Here is a 22464-nt window from a genome sequence, read left to right as displayed (position 1 = left end):
TCTACTCCTCTACATCGCAGAGGCATGCAAATGTACTTTTTACAGATTTGAATTATTATTAGTATGAAACATTCGCCATTCAAGACCTATTTTATAATTCAGGTATTTGAAAATAGGCAATACGGTACACACTCACTTGCAGTATATACTATTTCTAAAACATTCTCAATACTTTAGCTCATTATGTGAGCGAAGTATATTTCGATGCAATGCTTTTGTACCTATTTTGAATACCTTTACCAGTGTTTCTAAACTGTTGTATGTATTGCTTACTTTTGTTTTACTGAGTACTTCTTCCACCACTGTGCCTTTATTAGGCAAAGACCCACCGAGGTGTGAATCCTGTCTCACACTCGGCGGTCGTATAGAGCCCTGATTCGCCACCGGCTGTGACAGCCCGCTGTGACACTGGGCTGGCGTAGCGTAGCACGGGGCAGACTGGGCTCCACCCTTGACATTTTTTTTTTTCTTCTCCATCTTCACTTTGAGACTTTGAGTCATCTGTGTATCAACAACAGGCTCCCAAGCGTAGATCTTGGGCTCCAGCCTGCATTGGAGCACACTGTCCTACATTTTGCCCTGCACTTTTTTTGCCAAACGGTTGCCAAGTTTAGAGAGAACACATGTAGCGGGGGATGCAACCACCAAATCACTGTCAGCCGGAAACCTTATTGTATCTACAAAAATAAAAAAAGATGATTTAGTCACAATCTGTTAATTCAATATTTATAAAACCCACAGAGACACACAGAAAAAAAATCAATCTACAAGCGCAAAACAGCTTGTATAGGCTGTTTGACACTTTGTAGATATGGACAAAGAAGAGCATTTGTTTGGGTATAGAGATAAAAAGTTTCTGCCTGGCAGCAACGGTTATATAACATGATGCTAATGGGTCTCTATGAACAAAGATATTGAGGCGCTTTCATCACCGTGTCCCGTCAGAGCAAATCGTCGTGTTTGTTTTGTGCTCCTATGTGTGTGGGTTAAACGTCAGTTTGGGTTCATGTCAGTCCATTTACTGTAATGGTTTACCCAACTGTCAAGCCGGAAAATGAACAGTGAGGCATCAAGCCCAGTCAACACAAGGCGCTTAATTTGAAATCTCCTTGGCAGCACGTACTGCGCTGTAGCTTTGCTCTGGCAGACTAAACTGCGTTAAGAGCAGTCGACAGGCAACATTCTGTTTGTAACAACGCCCGTCATGATTTCAGCATACAGTGGGGTATGTTTCGTTTGTTCCTCCAGGGCAAATTGGGCCCTCTCGGTTTCTCCGGGTACCTCTGAGTAACTCTTCACCCCTAGTCCAACCCCCAGATTCTTAGCCACACCCCTAGATTGATTGAATGTGCAGTGTGGCCAAACTAGTGATCACTGAGAGCAGAGGATTTTCTTTGTGCATGGTCATTTTCCCTGAAGTCAGTCAGTCTTATTCAAATTGATCCAATTAGATTGTATACATGTCGTGGGTTTGTGAACCGCGTTTTCTACAAAGTGGAGATGGAGAAAAAAAAACCCACGCCTGTGCCTGTGATCCGACTGAATGAAAATGTCTTACATGTTTTCCTTTTGCTTTGCTTTTCGGAATGACGCGTTGCATCCACTGATTGCTTGTCCCGTTAACCTCTTAAGCACCCTTGTATACCCTACTCTGTACTTGGGGTCCCCCAGGGGTCTCTCACTACACCCCCAGGGGTCTACACTACACCCCCAGGGGTCTAAACTGCACGAGTGTTGTTTTTGGTAGCAAATTTATATTTTACTTTGTTAGTTTAGTTTCTTGAATTGTTTTCACTTAGTTTTAGTCACATTTTAGTCACCTGGAATGTGTTAGTGTTGGTTTAGTTTTAGTCGACTCTAATATTTTATTTTGGCGGGCCTTGATGCCGTCGTGATGACTATTTTTACACTTGCTGAAAATAGCCGATCTACGAGCTCACACGCGTTGTGAGCTTGTAGATTGGCTATTTTCAGCATGCAACCAAGTGTAAAATGACTTATACACTAGTCCACTAGTCCCTTCCTAACATCTAGTTTTTCTATTTGTTGACAAAATTGTCAGTATATTTAGTCATCAAAGCTTAGTTTTTCGGCGAAAATCAGCACTGGTCTACACCACATAGCCGACTCGCATATTGTGAGTTGTATGTCGGCTATCTTCGCCGATTGTCTGACTATTATTGCATCATGGCCAGAATGGAACTTCTCTCTCATTCTCCATCCTCTCTCTAAATCCCCTCATGCCCGTAAAGGAGCAGTTCACCTATTTGCAACCATATCTTCATACTGTATAATTGGGTTTCCCACCAAATGCGAGGAGGGTTAAACATGGGGTGAAGTGCTCCTTTATCTCCTCTCCCATCTCGGGCACCCACCACGTGGGTGTCATCTTTCTAACAGCAACACTTTCCCTCCTGACGTATAACAATCACGTTAATATTTCAGCTCCGTTGCATCCCGAACAAATCTTCTTATTTTCTTCTCCTTATTGCTAATGCCTGTATGCCGTTGTTACAGATCATGTGAATGGACATTGCACTAGCCCCACCTCCCAGCCCTGCCCGGCGGCGGCAGTGGGGAAGGCGTCCCCTCGCGTCGCCGCGGCTCCCGAGGGCCCCAGGCTCACCCCCCGCAGAGGGCCCGGCGGCCGGCCTCCCTTCCGCAAGGCCCAGTCCGCCGCTTGCATGGAGATCTCTTTGCCTGTGTCCCACACAGAAGGTGTGTGCTTGCCGTCCCGTCCCGTCCCCAACCAACCCTAACCCACACCTCTCTCACCCTTAACCCGAACGCACCCACCCCCCTCCTAAGTGCATGCTGACCCCCCCTTCACCGTGGGACTGTTGATCGGTGAGTTGTGTTTTACATTTACCGCCAACACCCCCATCTGGTGTCTGAATTGTGTGCTACAGGACCGCATTTTATATATATTTGGATACACTTTTAGTTTGAAAGCCACTATAGGACAGTGACAGTGTGTATGTAGCACGGGTCCCGTGAATGTTATTTAATTCACCCAAAACATAAATTTTGTAACCAGGGATCAAATCAAGCTGGTTTGGGTCCAAAAAGAGGAATACGAGATATTACAACAAAAAGAATGGCGCTCCCATAGACAACATAAGACAGTAGAATTGGCACTCGCACCGGAATGGAGCGTTATGAGCGCGTAGAGAACACAGTTGTGAATACATTTATGTTAAAATAGGTGTCAAAAGGCCATAACGGCGGGGATGGCGTTTGGACTTGTGTGTGTGTGTGTGTGTGTGTGTGTATGTGTGTGTGCGTGCATGTGTGTGTGCACAATGTTATGTATCAGAATAGGGAGCCAAGGTTTCATGGTTGTTGTGACTCAGATATACAGCAACAGGTGATATGTCACAGCAAGAGGTGATATGTTACAGCAACAGGTGATATGTCACAGCAGGGAAATGTGTATTGTAAGGGGACAAAAAAAAGAAAAAGCCTAACCGAATGGCTCTTAACAATCTGTGGAGCAGTGACTCAGACACAGTGGTTCCTGTGGGCGCACCGCAGCCCCGCTGAAACAACGGTGTGGCCAGAAGGGTTCAACAGCATTTCAGCATTTAGGAGAAATAAATTGGCTGAACTAAGTTTGGGGGGAAAGGGTGTAAAAAAAGCCTAAACTAAATGAGAGAGACTAGTCGGGCGACAGAAATAATAACCATGAGAGAGAGAGAGAGATTCACCCACATTGCGTCATTAAAACAGACATCTTGACCTAGCTACAAGCCTCCGCAAAGGGATCAGACCGCTGCACCTTCACCTCTATTGATTTCATGTTGTGCTGATCTAGCGTCTGTAAAGCCCCCGGGGGCCCCCTGGGGACGCCGGCTATAAGCTTCTAGAAAGCTCTCTTGTGTCTCTTGTTGGCGGGGTGTGTTGTCTGCCTATGGTTAAGTCAGGAGGCCTCCGTGGGATTATTAGAGTCTATCCATACCAGTCACTTCAGCCGAGGCCTAATCCCTCCACAGGAGACAGAGCTGCGACAGTCTGTAGGTATCCCACACATGTCACCATATAGCCACCCAGCGCTTGAGTTGACACTCTCTGTCAGACGTGTATGTATTACATGTATGTATGTATGTATGTATGTCACATTTCCCCAAAGTAAATCCATGCATTTAATTCTGTGTGACCAGTCCAGAAGCATCGTTAAAACGCATGGATGCCCCCCCCCCCCTCCCATCCTACAGCAAATCCAACCCTATATCACGTTGTTTCCGTCTGGCAGAAACCTCTCCTCTTCGTATGTAAACGTTGTATAATTGTTTCTGAATTGAATGCCCTACTTAATCATACTACTCTCTCTAGGTCGTCCTCAAACGAGCCCTCCATCGTTGCTTCCAGTCATCCCGGTTCTCCATACATCTGGCCAGCTCGTCGCTGCTTTGCGCTCCTGCGTCGTTCTTGAATAGAGCACCGAAGTCCTGACGTAACTCGCTCATCCCTTCGATTCCCCTGGTTCGCGGAAGTAATTTCTCTATGGAGAATAACATGGGTTGATCTTAATATCGTCTACTATAAGCGTTGTGGTCCAAAAATAAACAAGCTGTCTCTGCGTTATTGTTAGGGAGGTGTCTCTGTATCGTTTGCAACAGTCAGTCACTCATATATGATACAGTCTTCTTCTAGCGAAAATCTAACTAATTCAGCAGCAGTAACATTAGCGTTTTCTCTCAGTCAGTTGATTCTTCATATCCATATGAGTGAAGCGGCCGGGGTGACATGTTTATTTTCCAAACACAGTTCTTATATGAAGCAATCTAAAAATCCTCCTATGGCGCTTTCAATGCAACTATACAAATACATGAACCTGGGGACTGACGCCCTCTACTGAAAGTGACGTCAGACTTCGGTGCTCTATACATCCACATGTTAGTGTGGGCCGTCCTCGCGACCGCTGCCAGCTTGCTGGCTGGTAGCTCTTGGTGTCTTTGGCAGTGTCTTGCTAAAATAGCAGCCAGGAGAATGACCTGGCTGCTATTTTCTGGCTCACTCTTTGGGCATTCCATCATACAGAGTTGTGTTGGTAACATGTGTGTTCTTACTGATGTTGAGTGCTGCACGCAGCATTCTGGTGTTGCACCCGTCTAGAAACTTCTGCAGTGTTGGCTTCAGGGTCCAGCACTCACTGCCGTATAGGAGAACAGACTCTACCGTTGCGTAGAAGAAGCTGAGTTTGGTTTGACGGGGGAGTCAGAGTTCCATACACTGGCCATGCCGTTTACTACATGCCGTTTACTACATGCCGTTTACTACAGCGTCACACAAAAGTAACACAAATAGCCAAACTACAGCAACATTATGTAAGCCAGAGACACACGATGCGGTACTAGTACATCATTGCACGATGTTGGGCCTGCGAGCTATGCTTTACTCAGGGGGTATAGGGGCAGGATGTTGCTAATATTATTACTGTATCAGATAACTAAACCATCCGTTATCAGTCTGGTAAAAATAACATGTTCTTATGCGAGAGCTGAGTGCTTTTTTCCATTATAGTAGTAGTAGATTTGTTTATTTACTAAAGTCACTATCGGGCGTAGCGCTACATTTCCAACCAAATTGACGCATATGACGCAGGCCAGGGATCCTTAACGTATGTGGATGTGCTCAAGAAAGACGCAGGCGCACAAAGCACCAACGAGATGGCCAGATGTATGGAGGAGCGGGATAATATACCGGGAGAACCGGGATAATATACCGGGAGGACTGGAAGCAAACGATGGAGGGCTCCATCGTCTGAGGACCGGAAGTATAGCAGAGCTCTACAAGCTCACAACGTGTCACACTGCGATGCGTTGTGCTCTAAAATTTGGACCTGACACGTTTGCCGAATTGCCTAATTTTGCTTGCTCTGATAAGCCCGGAAGAGGGATGTATAGAGTAATCTAGTAAGAGAGTAATGACACTCCCGTTGACTCTCATTGTAACAATGGAATGCGGAAGTGCTCATTCTGGAATAGTTCCAGCCATAGGAGCAATGTTTGGAACTATAGCCCATAGGCACCTGCTTTGCGGCGAGATCAAAGCGTGTCACCACTCTCTTACTAGATTACTCTGTTTTTTATTACAGTGTTAGTCACGAACAAGCCTTGGCTCTTGTTGGAGAATTGCATGCCTGCCTGCGATTGGTTTGTACTGGCAATTGTAGCTGATTTGTCCCATGGTTTGTGAAGATTAAGCCAGCACTGAGGTTACCACGGCAATGCAGTGTGCCAGCGGGGTCACTGGAATAATTAAAGGTCAAAGAACGGTGCGAAGAGCCAGGGGCCCCCGCGCTAATGAGGGCCCCTGTGCTAATGAGGCTCCCGCGCACCAGGTGCGGCCCTGCCAAGGATTGGAAAAAGGGCAGGGTCCTCCTCGCTGAACGTATAAACACTTTCATATCTCATATCTCTGCTAGACGCCGAGCGAGGCCCCCAGCACTTATTAAATATTGAAGTGGCATGTCACGATTAGCTACATTTAATTGCCGGGGATGGTTACAGATCACGGCTGTTGAGCGAGACATCTGAATAACATCGAGAGCATTCAGTCGATAACCTTTTTAATGATGGTTAATCACTCAATAATAATAGTAGTAGTAGTAGTAGTAGTAATAATAACAACAATAGTAATACATAAATTACAGTAAATCAAAGGGGTCCATTTCAGTACACAACTCCTGACAACTGTCTGTCTGTCCCATTTACCCTCCCGTTAAGCCAGGGCAACTCATGCTTTGCACAACAACTGCGTCTCATTCCGTTTTTTTTGAGCAGTCTAAAACTCGCCTACGGCGTCGGCGTCACAAAGTGTAAACGGGGAAGTGAACGTGCAGTTTTCTGTGGCAACGTAGCTTAGTTTGTCTTCCTAACCAATGAGAGGAGCGTGAATCTTTTTTTAATCGAGGCGTCTGCACCCGTTCATTTTCCCCAGAGGTTTATATTAAAACAGTAAGGATAAGCACTAACTAAGTACAGAACGTGTCACGGACTGTGACAGACTTTTTAGAGCTCTGAGACTTACTTTATTTAGAGGCAACAAAGTGCAACGTTTCGACCTACTAGGTCTTTATCAGCCCTCATATGTGGGTGCACACATGTGAGGGGGGATGCACACGCGGATTAGACGGACCGACATGCGGAAACAACGGTCGGACACGATGCGGTCGAACATGCGCTGCTCCCGTGCTTGTGGTTATATAGGGTTAGGTTAGGGTTTGACTTTGAGGACAACAACGTTGTTGTTGGTCTAATGACAGTCGGACCAATATGTCTAAACTAAATCCGGGGTTTCACGCGCGCGCGCACGCGCACACACACATTTTCAGACATGTCATACTGTAGACTAGATCTGCTATTTTCTTTTGACTACTATCACATTGAGTTAACGTGCAGGCAGACAGTGGATGAAAGCAAGTTATGAATCCGTGCACCATGTTTAAACCTCTATTTGGACTAATACCTCCGATAAACACACATGGTCTCACAATCAAAGCCTGTCCCCCCCCCCCCCAGATGGGCCCAGATCGGAAAGCACTGATGCGAAGCATAATTAACCTTCACACTTCCTTTACTTTGTCCTCCTATTGCCTGCTTCCAGCTCCTTTCTTCCGGGCCCGTATGGACTCCCCCCTCGCCATGCCCCGTTAGAGCTCCACGTGTGCGTGACTCTAATTAGCCAACACCTCACGGGTTCTGTCAGTCACTACACGCCAACATAATGCGAGCGTTTATCCCATTTAGGCCTGATCTCAAAATTAAAAAGAAATCTTCTACATTTCTGTCTGAAATAAATATTTTCACGATTTTTCAAAAATAGTAGATCTACAAGCTCGTAGCGCGCCACACCAAAAGGGGTTCCCGTCCAAATGGGTTAACACTTGGACCGCATAACCCGCCACACACGGCATTTATTCCATTGTCTTTCAAGCGTAATACGCTAAAACCCGAAATTTTTGTTTTATGTGTTTAATTTGCTGTTGTTTAGATGATTATTATATTGGAAATCCGTCTATGTCGCGGACATCGTGACGAGGCTGACGCGTTATGACGACACAAACCGGAAATCAAACTACAACTCGCTTGCAAAGCTGGCTTCTGGGAAACTGAGTCCAATGTAAAGTGCACGAGGGGGTATGGACGATCTTGGCTCGCTTTTGGTCTTTGTCTGTGAGGCGGATCACGGAAGTGGCTTATTTTTTGTCTGCTCAATAACAAAGCGTGGGGCTATTCTCAGTGGGATTTTGGCTTATTGCTATAGTTTCTGCTCGTGTCACACAGATGCACACACACACATGGGTTAACAACTTGAACAACGGTTGGGTGTAGCCAAACAATATTTTGTGACATGATGTACAGTATCCTGTGCTGGAAATAGCCTATCTACAAGCTCGCAGCATTATGAGGCGTACGCCGTACTGTGAGCCAGCCTGCAGATTGGCTCTTTCTGGCACATCATTTCCAGCTTATAAACGGAGTGACCTTTCTCTGTCTTCCTCCGCGCTCTGTGTTTTCGCATTATTACATTTCTCCAACTTCTGTTGAATTTTCTCTTTCTTTCTGTCACCCTTCCTGTCCCATCTGTCTGTCATGTCTATTGCTGGCTGGGTGGGCGGGGGGGTGTGTTGGTTGGGTTTGTGTCATCTATGGCGTCCATGTTGTCATGGGGGTTGAGTAGGTTATGCGTCCAAGAGGGCGATGCTACAGCAAATGCACGGAGTCAGTATGTACTCGCACGACGAACACCACATCGGTACCACCTCGCCCTACTGCTGGAGCGAAAGAGGTAAGGGTGGGCCGGGGGGGCACGCACTGCCCACTCGTGTCACACTGTCTTGAGTCCCCTATACGTCCCTCGTCCGTCTGTTCGTCAGTCCGTCCGTCCGTCACTCAGTCCTGTGGCTATCTACAGTATGAAGATGTGTACAATCTCTCTGCTGCCAGAGTGAGGTCTAGCCAACACCAGATCGGGATTCCTGGGTCGTTGCCCTCCACAATGTCCTATCCAACATCAGGTTCTTGAGCTCTGCAGTGTTGTCAGCCAAGCTGTCGCGTCGCAGCACGTCTACATAGGTGGTACGCTTCTTTCCCCACCCGGCTTTGCCCTGGGTTGGCTCCCATAGGGTCAGGGATGTGTACAGACACGCATACGCTTACACAGAGCAGTCTGAAGCTCAGCCTGTAATTATTATTCAGTGGGTGGATGCCAGCCCGTGTTGCTATCATAACACAAATGTGATAATGAACGCGTAGAAAGAAAGGAAAGACTGCCTCTTTGTGGAGCTCTCTCTCCTGTTTACTAAAGAGCTGGAGAGACTGTTATACTGCACAAACACTCAAAAGATAAAGCTACTGTATAGCACTTAATTAACACTTACAGAGTTCACTGTAACCATGGTTATAAGCGGATTTCAGAGGGTTCCCTTAATGTTACTGTTTGTTTAAGCGGACGGAGGATTGTGGGATTTATAGTGTACGGAAGCAGCCAGCAGTCGGCGAACAAGGTTGACTCGCTCTACACGTGTGTCTGCACGACGTACCGCCGTGAGACAGCTTTGTTTACTCGTCATCATCACCGTCTACTCTGCACTATACAATTATAAATGCACTTTCAGCGTACCAAAATACAGTGGTGGAAAGTAAGTACTTTTACTTAAGTACTGTTTTTGAGGTATTTTTACTTTACTTGAGTATTTCCAATGTCCAATGCTTTTGCATCTACTCCACTACATCTCAGAGCCAATTTTTTAACTTTTACTCCACTGCAATTATTTGAAAACGTATTCAAAACTTATTTGAAAACTAGTTGCTAGTTACTTTGAAGATTTTAGTTTTGATTAGAAAACATACATTAACCACTTCAACCCTATACATTTCGGCCATTTGAAAATAGCCGATCTGCTATTTTCAATAGATTGTCTACACATTTTTTACTTGTGAAATGGCACATTCTGCACAATGAGTACTTTTACTTTAAGTACATTTTGATGCAGATACTTTCGTACTTTTACTCAAGTACATTTCCAAATCTGTACTTTTACTTGTAACAAAGTAGTTCTAAAAATTGCTGGAAAACAACTGAATACTTTTCCCACCACTAATAGCCATTCAGATGCTTTGACCTCAAACCCTGCAGTCTGTGTGGCCTGTGATGACCACGGCATCACATCAAATCAACCTTTAGAGCACATTTCACACAAACCTCAGTTGACGAAAGGTTCTGCACAGGAATAAACAAGGCAACAATCAAACAATACATACAGGAGACATCACAGAAAACAGGCGTGGTAGCATTATAACATTATGCCCACTGTAGCTCTAAATAATTGAGAGGTGCATCATTGATTCATACTTGGGCTAAACATGAACTACTTTCCTGGTGGAGGCTAAAGCTATACATTTCAAATGGATAGCAGTCTGACGTCGTCCAAGAAGTGTGTCTAGTGTGTCAACCGGTTTGTGTGTGTGCGTGCTCCCTTGCGTGTCTGTACTGTACTGTGTGTGTGTGTATAATGTCTGTTCATACAGTATGTAGGCCTACAGTATGTATGAAATGAATGTTCATTCATGAAGCCGTGGGCAAGGAAAGAAGATGTTCCTTTCATATTGCGTGCGTGCTGGCGCGCGCGTGTGTGTGTGTGTGTGTGTGGGAGAGATCATGATTTGGGTACAGTGTGAACGTTACCGTTGATCCAGGAGAATCATCATCTTCTGTTCTGTTAAAATTTTCCCCCAATGTTTTTACATTACAATTTACATGCAATGTGCCACAGCTTATCTGTGTTTGTTCTGTTTTCCCTCCTTTTTCACTCTCTGTCTTCTATGTTCTCCTCTGCTCTCCTGATGCATGTCTCCATCACATTTCCATGTTGTCACTGTATCCGGTAATATGACCTTTGGAATGTCCGTCTTCCAACACCGTCTCTCCCCCTGCTTGTTGTCTGTGTGTCCCTGTCTCCTCTCTCTCTCTCTCTCTCTATACCTCGTGTCTCCCTCTCTTATTGTACGTCTGTCTGTCCATCCGTCCGTCCTTGCCCGGGGACGTTGTGTTGTTTCGTCATGTGTGTTTTCCTCACGTCCCGCCCCGGCCCGGCCCGACAGAGAGCCGCGAGAACTCCTTCAGCCGCTCGCGCAGCTCCAGCGTGTCCAGCATCGACCGCGACACCAAGGAGGCGGTGACGACGCTGCAGTTCGGAGAGTCCTACGGCCACAAGAGCGACCCCGTGCCCACGCCGTGCCTGTGGGTGGGCACCAGCCTGGGCGTGGTCCTGCTCATCCCCATGTCCGTCGCCACCGAGGAGGACGAGAGGCTGGAGGAGCCCGTCACCATCGGCGCCAGCGGTGAGACTATGTTACTATACATATATTTACCCGGTCACGACGGGAACCCCTTTCGGTGTTTTAAGCATTATGTTATACTTTACTATACAATAGAAGTCTATGTAGGAGAGCCGCCATTGGACTGAAGCCCCATGAAGTAAACGCAGTTTGCGTAACTCTGTCTATATCTAAGGCTCTGATGTATAGTGGCAGGGGGTGCACTTCAAGCTGCCGATCACGCTACAGAAACGGCATGGGCCTCATGGCCCGGCAAGGCTTATTCATATTGGATCTACTGGAACACCGAATCAAATATTAGATATTTTCAGATCGCCAAAGTATAATGGGGCTGAAGGGGTGGTATGTTTTGTGATGATAATCAAAATCTACAAAGTAGTAACAAAAGTTATAGTAGAAGGAAAGGGAAAATGTAAATTCTGTTTTTGAATCCATCCATCCATCCGACCATCTTCATCCGCTTATATGGAGTCTGGTATAGCGGCATTCAACAGTTCCAGCAGATAGCGCCAGACTTTAGTAACAAGTAACAGTGTGTGGACACATGAGGTCTAACCTGACAGCATCCAGCAGAGAGCTCCATACTTTAGTAACAAGTAACAGTGTGTGGACACATGAGGTCTAACCTGACAGCATCCAGCAGAGCGACGCATATATATATATATATATATGGGTGGGTGACGTGACATGGTGTCCCTGGCTGTCCTCAGTGTCACTCATGTATAAATAAAACATATATTTGTCTAAAACCTTCTGAATATTGTGCAGGACATTATGCTCCATGTGAACATACTCAAGATTAAAACATTTCATTCCTCATTTCTTCAGAATTTTCAACCAAACACAGAAAAAATCATATGGTGCGACTGTCCCGGCCTTGTTTCTCAAAGTAGGAACTTAAATAAAACTAAGGAAAAAAATGCTAAAATTATTTTAAATATTCCATAAATATAATATAGATGTCTATTTGTGAGCCTAATCTTTTCAAAGTCCAAGCATAATGTTTTCAGTCATTTCTGATCAAAAAGATTTTGTCCCCCAAACCAAAATCATATTGTGTGACACCATTTTGGGACATTTCAACAGGCAATTGTTTGGACACCCATTGGGATAGAGAGGTACTTCTTCAGTAAGGCTGTTCAGCACTTGCATTACAATAGCATGACAGGTGTCTGTGGTGAATTATCATTTTAACCTTTTCATGAAATACGATCTTGTTGGAACGCTGACCAATGCGACTCTTCCAAGTGTCTGTGGGTGTGACACCTTTTTCATTAAAAAAGCTAAAGGTATTAGATTTTTTGGTCATAAGTACATGTAAATCTATGTTGCTTTGTTATAGCTAGCATGTTGTTAGCATGCTAATGTGTAGCTAGTAGCCTCAATGTTATGTTAAGTGCAGAAAACGTAATATGGTGTGACACTTTATCATAATGGTGTGACTGTTTTCCTGTCACGCCATATGAGTTTTTTGTCACACCATATGGTACAAACTGTATTTTCCTACAGATATAACAATAAATAACAAAGTCCCATGCTTCTTTTGTCCATTTAAACATTTGTTTTAAACATTTTCACCTAAAATCTGCAACTATCCACAATAAATTGTGTTTAATTTCGTTTTATTCAGTCATTGCCATGTTATTCAATGTTAAAGCAATGTTCCTGTTGCTGTTTTTCCTGAGTAATTGTTAAATCAATCTGTAAAGTTCAGTACTCACTAATAAGTAGGTTAAAATACAGTTTGCTTTGAAAAATGAAGATATGATCATACGGTGTGACACTAAATCATTTGGTGTGACGTTCCAAATAGTGAAAAAAATCATACCTTTATTAATGATGAAACCATTAATGTTCATGGATTACATAGCAAATAGTCTAAGGAAGAGTCACAAATATTTGTGTAATTTTAGAGAAAGTTTTGTCACAATAAATACAAAATATATTGAAAGACCGATAACATGGGCCTCACATTGAGTGTTGATTACGGAAATAATATTCAGATTTAATACATTTTCACAAAACTATAGTGGATTACAGGTTAGTTATGATAAAGGACTTTGATAAAGTGAGCGACTTAAGAAAGGTGTACTCCATTTTCATTTTATAAACAATTATTGTCATGTCCTCCTGAGGTACTGCTCTGCACGTACTGCACGTACGCGGAAGTGATGGCGCCTGTGTTTGTGGCCGCTCGTCTCCCGCTGTCTGTTCTGGTTGTGTTTGTGCTTGTTTTATCAGTTGTCACGGAAAATGTCAACTCTCTACTGGCTTATGATCGCCAAGCCCTGCTGGATATTCGTCTTGCTAGCGAAAATTTGACTCCGTTTTCGAGACAGAAAACGTTTCCTCTGCCAACGCTGCTCGCGAGTATACCTGCTCACTTGTGCGCTCCTCTCCCCCGTCGGAGACGGCACAAGACCCGCTCCCGTGGTAAACGCAGCGGCCAACTAGTGAGGCTGAAAGCCGCCCTGGTGCGTTTCTCTGCATCTACCCTGGTTGGAAATGGATCGACCTGTCTCTACTCTGTCTCCCGTCGCTCTCTCGAGCCTATCGGCACCTGGCTGGTGCCTGTCACTGACACTGAAGTGGACAAGGATTTCCCTACCCGTCGCTGCTCTCCCCACCTCCGCAGACGAGGAGTGAACCGCTGCTGCCTTCGACCCCTCGCCTGGACTCCCGCGGCCGGGACTGAACGAAGCCCTGCCCCGCCTCCAGCAAGGATCGCCCTGGTGAATGCCAGGTCGCTAACAAACAAAACGTTTATCCTGAATGATTTCTTCGTCACACGTCAGCTTGACTTTCTGTCAATCACCGAGACTTGGGAGAGAGCCGGTGAGTCAACCACTTTTTCCGAACTTTTGCCGCCTGGCTGTGCGTATTTCAGCGCTCCACGAACGACTGGCAAGGGAGGTGGAATTGCGACAGTTTTCAAACAAAACTTTGACTGTAAACAGCTGTCACCGCTCTTATTCTCCAGTTTCGAGCTGAACATGTTTGAGCTGGGTCGCTCTCCTCCTGTACTGTACGCTGTAATATACAGACCGCCAAAGTACAACAAGCACTTCATCCCTGATTTCTCAGACTTTCTGGCTGAAATAATGCCGAAGTATAATCATGTTTTAATTCTTGGTGATGTAAATATACACGTATGCTGTCCCTCTAAGCCAATGGCTAGTGAATTCTTAAGTCTCATAAGTTCCTTTGATCTTGTGCAGTCTGTGTCTGGTCCCACACAAGAGCATGGGCACACTTTGGACTTGGTCCTCTCATATGGTTTACCAGTTTCCAATGTTGAAATATGTGGTGCTTTCTTCTCCGACCATATGCCTGTTTTGTTTGATATGTCACTCCCATGTCACACTGTTAAACAAGCTGCACCAGCTATTAGATGCCGTATACTAAACTCTTCCACTGCCGCCCGTTTCTCGTCTGCCTTCACCAGTGCAACAGTAGGCCAACAAAGCCCAGCCAACCCTGTGTGTATGACCACAGATGAGCTAACCACTCGCTTTGATTGCATCTGTCTTAAAGCCCTTGATACTGTTGCTCCTTTTAAAACTAGGTGCCCTAAACCTAAAACTGAGCCCTGGTTGAATGACAGCACACGGAAGGTCCGAAAAGAATGCAGGCGAGCTGAACGTCAGTGGAAAAAGGATAGGCTAACGGTATCATTTGACATTTTGCGTGATAGCTGGCGAAAATACCAGCAAAGTGTCAAAACTGAAAAGATGAAATATTTTTCAGATATCATTGTAACTAACTGTCACAAACCTCAGGTTTTATTTAAAACTATAAATGATATACTTGACGTCCCCCAGCCTATCTGTCTTGATGCTTCCCCTGAAAAATGTGAGCTCTTTTTACAGTTCTTTATTGACAAAGTGGCCAACATCAGGGCTAGCATCCCTACTCCGACACATGACCCTTCTATTGCTGTCACCTGCCCCACCACTTTCAGCCATTTTGAGCCTGTATCCCTTTTTCAGCTACAGGAAATAATTTCCCAAATAAAACCAACTGGCTCCCCTTTAGACGTCCTTCCCCCTCGTCTGGCTAAAGAAAGCAGTGAGGCTACCGGGCCAGATCTCCTTTTGATCATAAACCAGTGCCTGGCAGGTGATGTACCAGCAATTTTTAAACATGCTGTGGTACAGCCGCTGCTTAAAAAGCACAACCTTGATCCTTCTGTCCTATCCAACTTTCGGCCTATTTCCAAGCTCCCATTTAATTCCAAAGTTTTGGAAAAATGTGCCCTGGCCCAACTGATGCCCCATTTGAACACACATGGCATTCTGGAAGTGTTCCAGTCCGGGTACAAAGCTCTCCACAGCACAGAGACTGCACTGTTAAGAATATTTAATGACATATTTTTGGCTACAGACTCTGGTGACTCTCTCATTCTGGTGCTCTTGGATCTTACCGCGGCATTTGACACTGTAGATTACAGTATCTTGCTCTCTCGCTTGGAGCACTGGGTTGGCATTAAAGGGCCAGCACTAGAGTTTTTTAGTTCTTACTTGTCAGGGAGAAGTTTCCGTGTCACCCTAGGGGATGCCACATCCACCACAGCATCCCTCCATTGTGGAGTGCCACAGGGCTCTATTCTTGGACCAATTCTGTTTATGTTGTATCTGCTCCCCCTAGGATCTATTTTTCGAAAACACGGTGTTTCTTTCCATTGTTACGCTGATGACAGCCAAATTTATTTGCCTCTAAAGCGTAACAATCCTGACTCTTTAAAACCACTCCTTGCTTGCCTCGAGGATGTAAAAGCATGGCTGGCTTTAAACTTCCTAAACTTCAATGACAGCAAAACTGAAGTTATGGTGTTTGGGCCTACACAAGCACATGTGTCCCCTCCTGGTGTTTTAGGCCCCCTTGAGCCCTTCTTGAAGCCTACTGCCACCAATCTAGGTTTCAAAATCGACTCTGACCTAAAGATGGACAAACAGATAAATGAAGTAGTAAGAAAGAGCTTCTTCCAGCTTAGGAGGCTATCTAAGGTTAAGTCTTGTCTATCCCGCTCTGTGTTTGAAACTGTAATTCATGCTTTCATGACATCCCTCCTTGACTACTGTAATGCCCTGTATATTGGAGTAAACCAGGTTTCTATCTCTCGATTACAGCTAGTCCAGAACGCAGCTGCTAGGTTACTTACAGGCACACGTAAGCGAGACCACATCAGCCCTGTACTAGCCTCCCTCCACTGGCTTCCTGTGCGATACAGGATTGACTTTAAAGTATTGCTCTTTGTCTTTAAGTGTCTAAATGGTTTGGCACCCAGTTATTTATCTGAGCTGCTGAAACCCTATGCTCCGACACGGACGCTCAGGTCCTCTGACCAGCTTCTCCTGGTGGTGCCTAAAACCAGGCTGAAGCTCAGAGGTTACCGAGCCTTTGCAGTGGCAGCTCCCAAGCTCTGGAATGAGCTGCCTCTGCACACAAGACAAGCCCCCACCCTCCAGGTGTTTAAGTCACGCCTCAAGACTTACCTTTATTCCTTGGCTTTTCCAAGCACAGTATGAGATGTTTCGATGTTTAATGTGACACTGTGCATGTTGTTCGTGGTTGTTTTTGTGGTTTTTAAATGAAGTTGTGTTTTTTAATGTTTTACTGTAAAGCACTTTGGTACAACGTTGTTGTTTTAAAATGTGCTATATAAATAAAGATGGTATGGTATGGTATGGTATGTCACACCATATGACGATTTTAGGCACAAGTACAACAAAATGCTGAATAAACTCTGATTCCAATAAAATATCTAAAAACAAAATATGTTTCCATAAAGATGAGAGTGAGTAGAACAAAAGTAAATCATTTTTATTCCTGTTATTTAAAGGTTTTTAAAAAACATATATATATATTATATTATATGCATTATATGCAGGTGAACTGAGCGAGCTGGGAGAGAGAGAGTGTTTTCATTTCCCCAAATCATTCATTCCACAACTCTCTCCGTCTCGCGTTCAATTGGATGTCGACTTGTTCAATCCAATCTCTGGTTTTAGATAAGAAAACAACAGATGGAATGGAAATTGAAAAGAGGCCCCAGGCCTCGTTTTCCACAGAGCTGTCCGTGTAAGTCTGTTGACTCCATTCTCTTCTATTGTAACCTCTGGGCCTCTCCTTCTCACTATCCCCGCTACTAAGCTGCGAGCCAAAGGAGGTCGAGCTTATGCATTTGTTGCACCTACGCTGTGTGGAATGACTCACCACTTTACTTGAGAAATGCTGAGTCTGTTGAGAACTCCAAGAAGCTGCTTAAAAACGAATTTGTACCGCAAACATGTTGGTTTGCTATAGTGATTATTTCTATTGTATGTTGATTTCTAGGTACTGTTGTTTTATTCCTATTATTTTATTGTACAGCACCTTGTAACTGTTTTAAAAGGCGCTTTATGAATAAAATGATCTTACCGTACCTTATCTTACCTCCGATGTGTGCGAAAACTATGGAATGCACTTCCCATCACAGTCAGAACTGCAACCTCACTCCCAAACTTCCGCCTGAAAACCCACCTCTTCGGACTCCACCATGGCCCGTAGCACTTGCCCTAGCCCCTTAGATAGCACTTTATGTAGACTTTAAGGTATTTTAGACAGACTTATAGCTTGTTACGTAGACAGCACTAGAATTGTATTTTATGTAGTCATAGCACTTTAAAGTACACATGTATATTGTATTATATATAATATAGTATAGTATGTATAGTTGACATAGATACTCCACTGTTACGTTCTTAGTTTATACATGATTCATGATAACTACTTTTTATACATGTGATGTATGCCATGCTTTTGTTTTTAAATGTAAGTCGCTCTGGATCAAGAGCGTCTGCTAAATTGTAAATTGCGAAACTCCTCCTTACGTTTCTTTCCGCCTGTACAGAAATGGCGTCAAGTGTGTTCATTGTTTAGTTTGACGTTATCTTTCCCACAGGAAACGTCCTGATGCTGAAAGGCTCCATCCTGCGCTTCGCGTTCATGGACATCACGGGCGCGCTGACCCTGAGCCCCTACGAGGTGTGGCGGGACCCCAACGCCCCCGAGGACCCCGACCGGCCGCGCAAGCGCAAGCTGGTCAACTTCTCGCCCTCGTCCTCCCAGGTCGGATCGATTGATTGATCACGATTATGTTTACATCCTTTTTCAGAATGGTTTCCATTCATCTGCTACTGTTTAACTACTGCATACGATACGATACAACTTTATTGTGAGTGCACTGACAAATTTGTTTTGCGTCCATGACATCACCGTTCAAGATACAGACAAGACATAAACAATACATTACAAAAAGATACATTACAGGACACAACTCACAGAAGCAGACAGGAACAAGAACAATAGAACATACCGGTATGCTCTTGGTTTACCGATTTTGGTTTAAAAGCAGAACAGACTGCTGTACAAAAGGGTTCTTTAGCCCATGTTTTTCTAATCTTTAGGGACTCTAAACCGCCTCATGGAGGGCAACAGTTGATATTCATCATTTAAAACATGTAAGGGGTCAGAGGAGATATACCAGTCTAAGCATGCTCTTGGTCTGGGCTTCTTCAAATGAATGTAATTGTCGTAACGTAACGCAACACTCTAGGCAGTAGGCATGTAACGATATATCGTATATCGATATATATCGATATTAATCCCGACGATATGAATCGATTCATTGAAATAAATTTTAGGGGGGCTAGTGTGATGTGAAATGTGAGCTTTAGTCATATTCCATCATATTCAAGTGCTTTTGGAGAGAAATGATATTCACTTTCATTATTAGAGCACTGTAGAGGGGAGCTGTGTGTGTCTGTGACTGTGCCCAGGTGATGATGGTCATTGATGCTCATCAAGGAATGTTTCTGCACTGTCAAAAGTAATGCTACTTCTTTTGCAATGTAGTTAAATAAAAAATCTCAGGGCGTAAGATAAATTATATAAAAAACTGTAATTTTTCTTTAAAATATATATATTTTTTAATATCATGAAAAATCGTATGATGAACCTCATATCGTGATACGAATCGAATCGTATCGTTGAGTGAATCGTTACATGCCTACAACACTCCCCTCCCCCCCCCAGGATGTGAGCGGCGGCGAGGGCCACCTGGCCGTGGTGTGTTCAGAGAAGCAGGCCAAGGTGTTCTTCATGCCCACACAGACCTGCCTCTACGTGCACAACATCACCGAGTCCTCCTTCGTCCTGAGAGCCGACGTGGTGACCGTGTGCAACAGCGTGTGTCTGGCGTGCTTCTGCGCCAACGGACACATCATGACCCTCAGGTAGGCTACTACCTACTACCTACCTACCTACCTACTACCTACTTACCTACCTACCTACTTACCTACCTACCTACTTACCTACCTACCTACTTACCTACTACCTACTTACCTACCTACCTACTTACCTACCTACTACCTACTTACCTACCTACCTACTTACCTACTACCTACTTACCTACCTACCTACCTACCTACTTACCTACCTACCTACCTACTACCTACTTACCTACCTACCTACTACCTACTTACCTACCTACCTACTCACCTACCCACCCACCCACCTACTCACCTACCCACCCACCCACCCGCACCCACCTACCTACTTACTTACCTACCTACCTACCTATTACCTACCTACTTATCTACCTACTTACCTATCTACCCACCTACCTACTTACCTACCTACCCACCTACTTACCTACCTACTTACCTACCCACCCACCCACCCACCCACCTACCTACCTACCTACCCACCCGCACCCACCTACCCACCCACCTACCTACTTACCTACCTACCCACCTACATACCTACTTACCTACCTACCCACCTACCTACTTACCTACCTACCCACCTACCTACTTACCTACCTACCCACCTACCTACCTACCTACCCACCCACCCACCCACCCACCCACCTACCTACTTACCTACCCACCCATAAAGGCGCTATATAAATGCACCATTTACCATTCACCATTTTTTTTGCTTGTTTGTTTCTTTTTGGTTTTACTTTAGTGAAGTGAATCATGAAAAAGAATTCCATGAAAGTGTTCATGAAATACTGTTTTCATGATTTCACTGTGCCAACACACCTGCCAAGTATGGGTGATTTCCTTTGCATAGATTTTTTGAATTTTTACGTTAGTGAAATTAGCAATACCCTCCTCAACATACCCCCCCAAAAGCACGTGGCTTCTGGGGGGGTCCCTGGAACAACACATTTTCAGATGGGGGTCGGCAGCCAATTACATATATTTTTGGGCGTCCTTGACATGAAATTGTTTGAGAACGACTGACTATAGAAACATATAGGGTTTTAGAAGACATTTGTAGAGTCGTCCTCAGGTGTGTGTGTGTGTGTGTGTGTGTGTGTGTGTGTGTGTGTGTGTGTGTGTGTGTGTGTGTGTGCGTGCGTGTGTGTGCGTGCGCAGTTTGCCCAGTCTGAGACCACTGATGGACATCAACTACCTTCCGCTGACCGACATGCGCATCGCCAGAACCTTCTGCTTCACCAACGGGGGGCAGGCCTTATACCTCAGCTCCCCCACCGAGATCCAGAGAATCACATACAGCCAGGACATGTGTGACAACCTGCAGGTGTGTGTGTGTGTGTGTGTGTGTGTGTGTGTGTGTGTGTGTGTGTGTGTGTGTGTGTGTGTGTGTGTGTGTGTGTGTGTGTGTGTGTGTGTGTGTGTGTGTGTGTGTGTGTGTGTGTGTGTGTGCGCGCCTGTGTGTGCGCGCCTGTGTGTGCGTGCTAGCGTGCCAAAGGCTGTGTTTATTTTGTGATATCCATCACTAAGGAGATGAGGCTTCAGTGCAGTGCAGGCACCCACAGACGACTACTGTACAATACTGCCATCTGCTGGCTTCCTCAGTCCCTGTGCCCCACTTGTTCCCCAGTCAGTCTGCTGTTCTATTTGAGGGACATAAGTATTTATATTGAATTTTTTATTTCCTTTAGAGGATAGCCCCTTGAGATGTATCATCTCGTTTTAGAGATGAATACAGTACATAGACAAAACAATACATTAAACATGTCGACACAGAACAATACACTTACAACATCAACAAAACATGCTCTCCAAACCACTCAAACACAACAAGACCAGAAGCAACTGCACTGAAACACCTAACAAAATACTAATAATAGTCGTAATAATGAAAATAATAAAGATAAAGATTTCTTGTTCCACACAACCGATACTGGAGTACGGGGTTAGCAACTTTTTACATGAGTTGCTATTAAATGCCTTGATGTCATATTCATGACAATAGGCCTAATATTGGCTATCATTTATAAACCCTGGCATCTCACATTTTGTTTTAAAATCATGCTTTTTTATTTTTATGCTATTTTAACAGGCTTAGAAACACATTGAAAAGAGATTGGATCGGCGGCCAAATACATATAGTTTTTGGGGTCCTCGACATGAAAATGTTTGAGAACCACTGACATAGAAACATAGGGTTTTTCAGAAACCTGTCAAATTATGATTTAGTTTTATAGTCCTTTTGAGTCCTTTGAATTTTCGTCTTTAGTTCTATTTCAGTCTACTGCAAGGTTTTGGTCAAAAGATGCAGTCTAAATTAACACCGTTTATATTTCACTAAAATGAGCGTCTTGGATTGTGTGTGTTTTTGCCTGGTTGTCTCAGGAGATGCTGGGAGAGCTGTTCACCCCCATAGAAACACCAGAGGCTCAGAACCGAGGATTCCTCAAGGGCTTCTTTGGAGGAAACGCCCAGACCTTCGACAGAGAGGAGCTGTGTATGTACTCCCTGTGTTGTTGTCTCTCGTTGTCTCTACGTTTTGTTTTGTTTTTGTTTTTTGAGTTGTGCAACCACTCCAAGGAACAGCAATGTCCGTGTTAACCGTGTGTGTGGCTATGAGTACCAGTAGGGGCAAAAGTGGCGCTGTTGTGCCAGAAACAGAGAGAGAGAGATAGTGCTGCACTGTTGCCTAGTGCTAATTAGAGAGAGAGAGAAAGAGGCAGGCAGGGGGAGAGGGGGGAGGGGAGTTGCACCACTCAGTTCACACAGGTGTGATTTATTTGTAAAGGAGCCTATACACGTCTTAAACATTATCTAGGGCCGATTATTTTGTGCGGCAGATGCCAATGATT

General features: G+C 44.6%; 1 protein-coding gene across 1 annotated transcript in view; it reads left to right on the top strand.

Annotated features, from left to right (window-relative positions):
• The window catches only part of LOC308330427 (syntaxin-binding protein 5-like), a gene marked incomplete at its 5' end in the record, with an annotated part of 196581 nt that overhangs the window by 171894 nt on the left and 2223 nt on the right, over positions 1–22464 (top strand). Inside the window, 7 exons of the mRNA XM_080785278.1 lie at positions 2518–2718; positions 8686–8793; positions 11109–11348; positions 18289–18455; positions 19422–19621; positions 20774–20939; positions 21998–22109. Coding sequence (XP_080641404.1) covers positions 2518–2718; positions 8686–8793; positions 11109–11348; positions 18289–18455; positions 19422–19621; positions 20774–20939; positions 21998–22109 — 1194 coding nt within the window. The remainder of the gene's footprint in view (positions 1–2517; positions 2719–8685; positions 8794–11108; positions 11349–18288; positions 18456–19421; positions 19622–20773; positions 20940–21997; positions 22110–22464) is intronic.

The sequence above is a fragment of the Protomyctophum bolini genome (genome assembly GCF_963924005.1).
Source record: "Protomyctophum bolini genome assembly, chromosome: 16".
Classification (NCBI taxonomy): Eukaryota; Metazoa; Chordata; class Actinopteri; order Myctophiformes; family Myctophidae; genus Protomyctophum; species Protomyctophum bolini.
The sequence above is the reverse complement of the archived record's forward strand: the minus strand, read 5'-3'. Positions and strand labels throughout refer to the sequence as shown.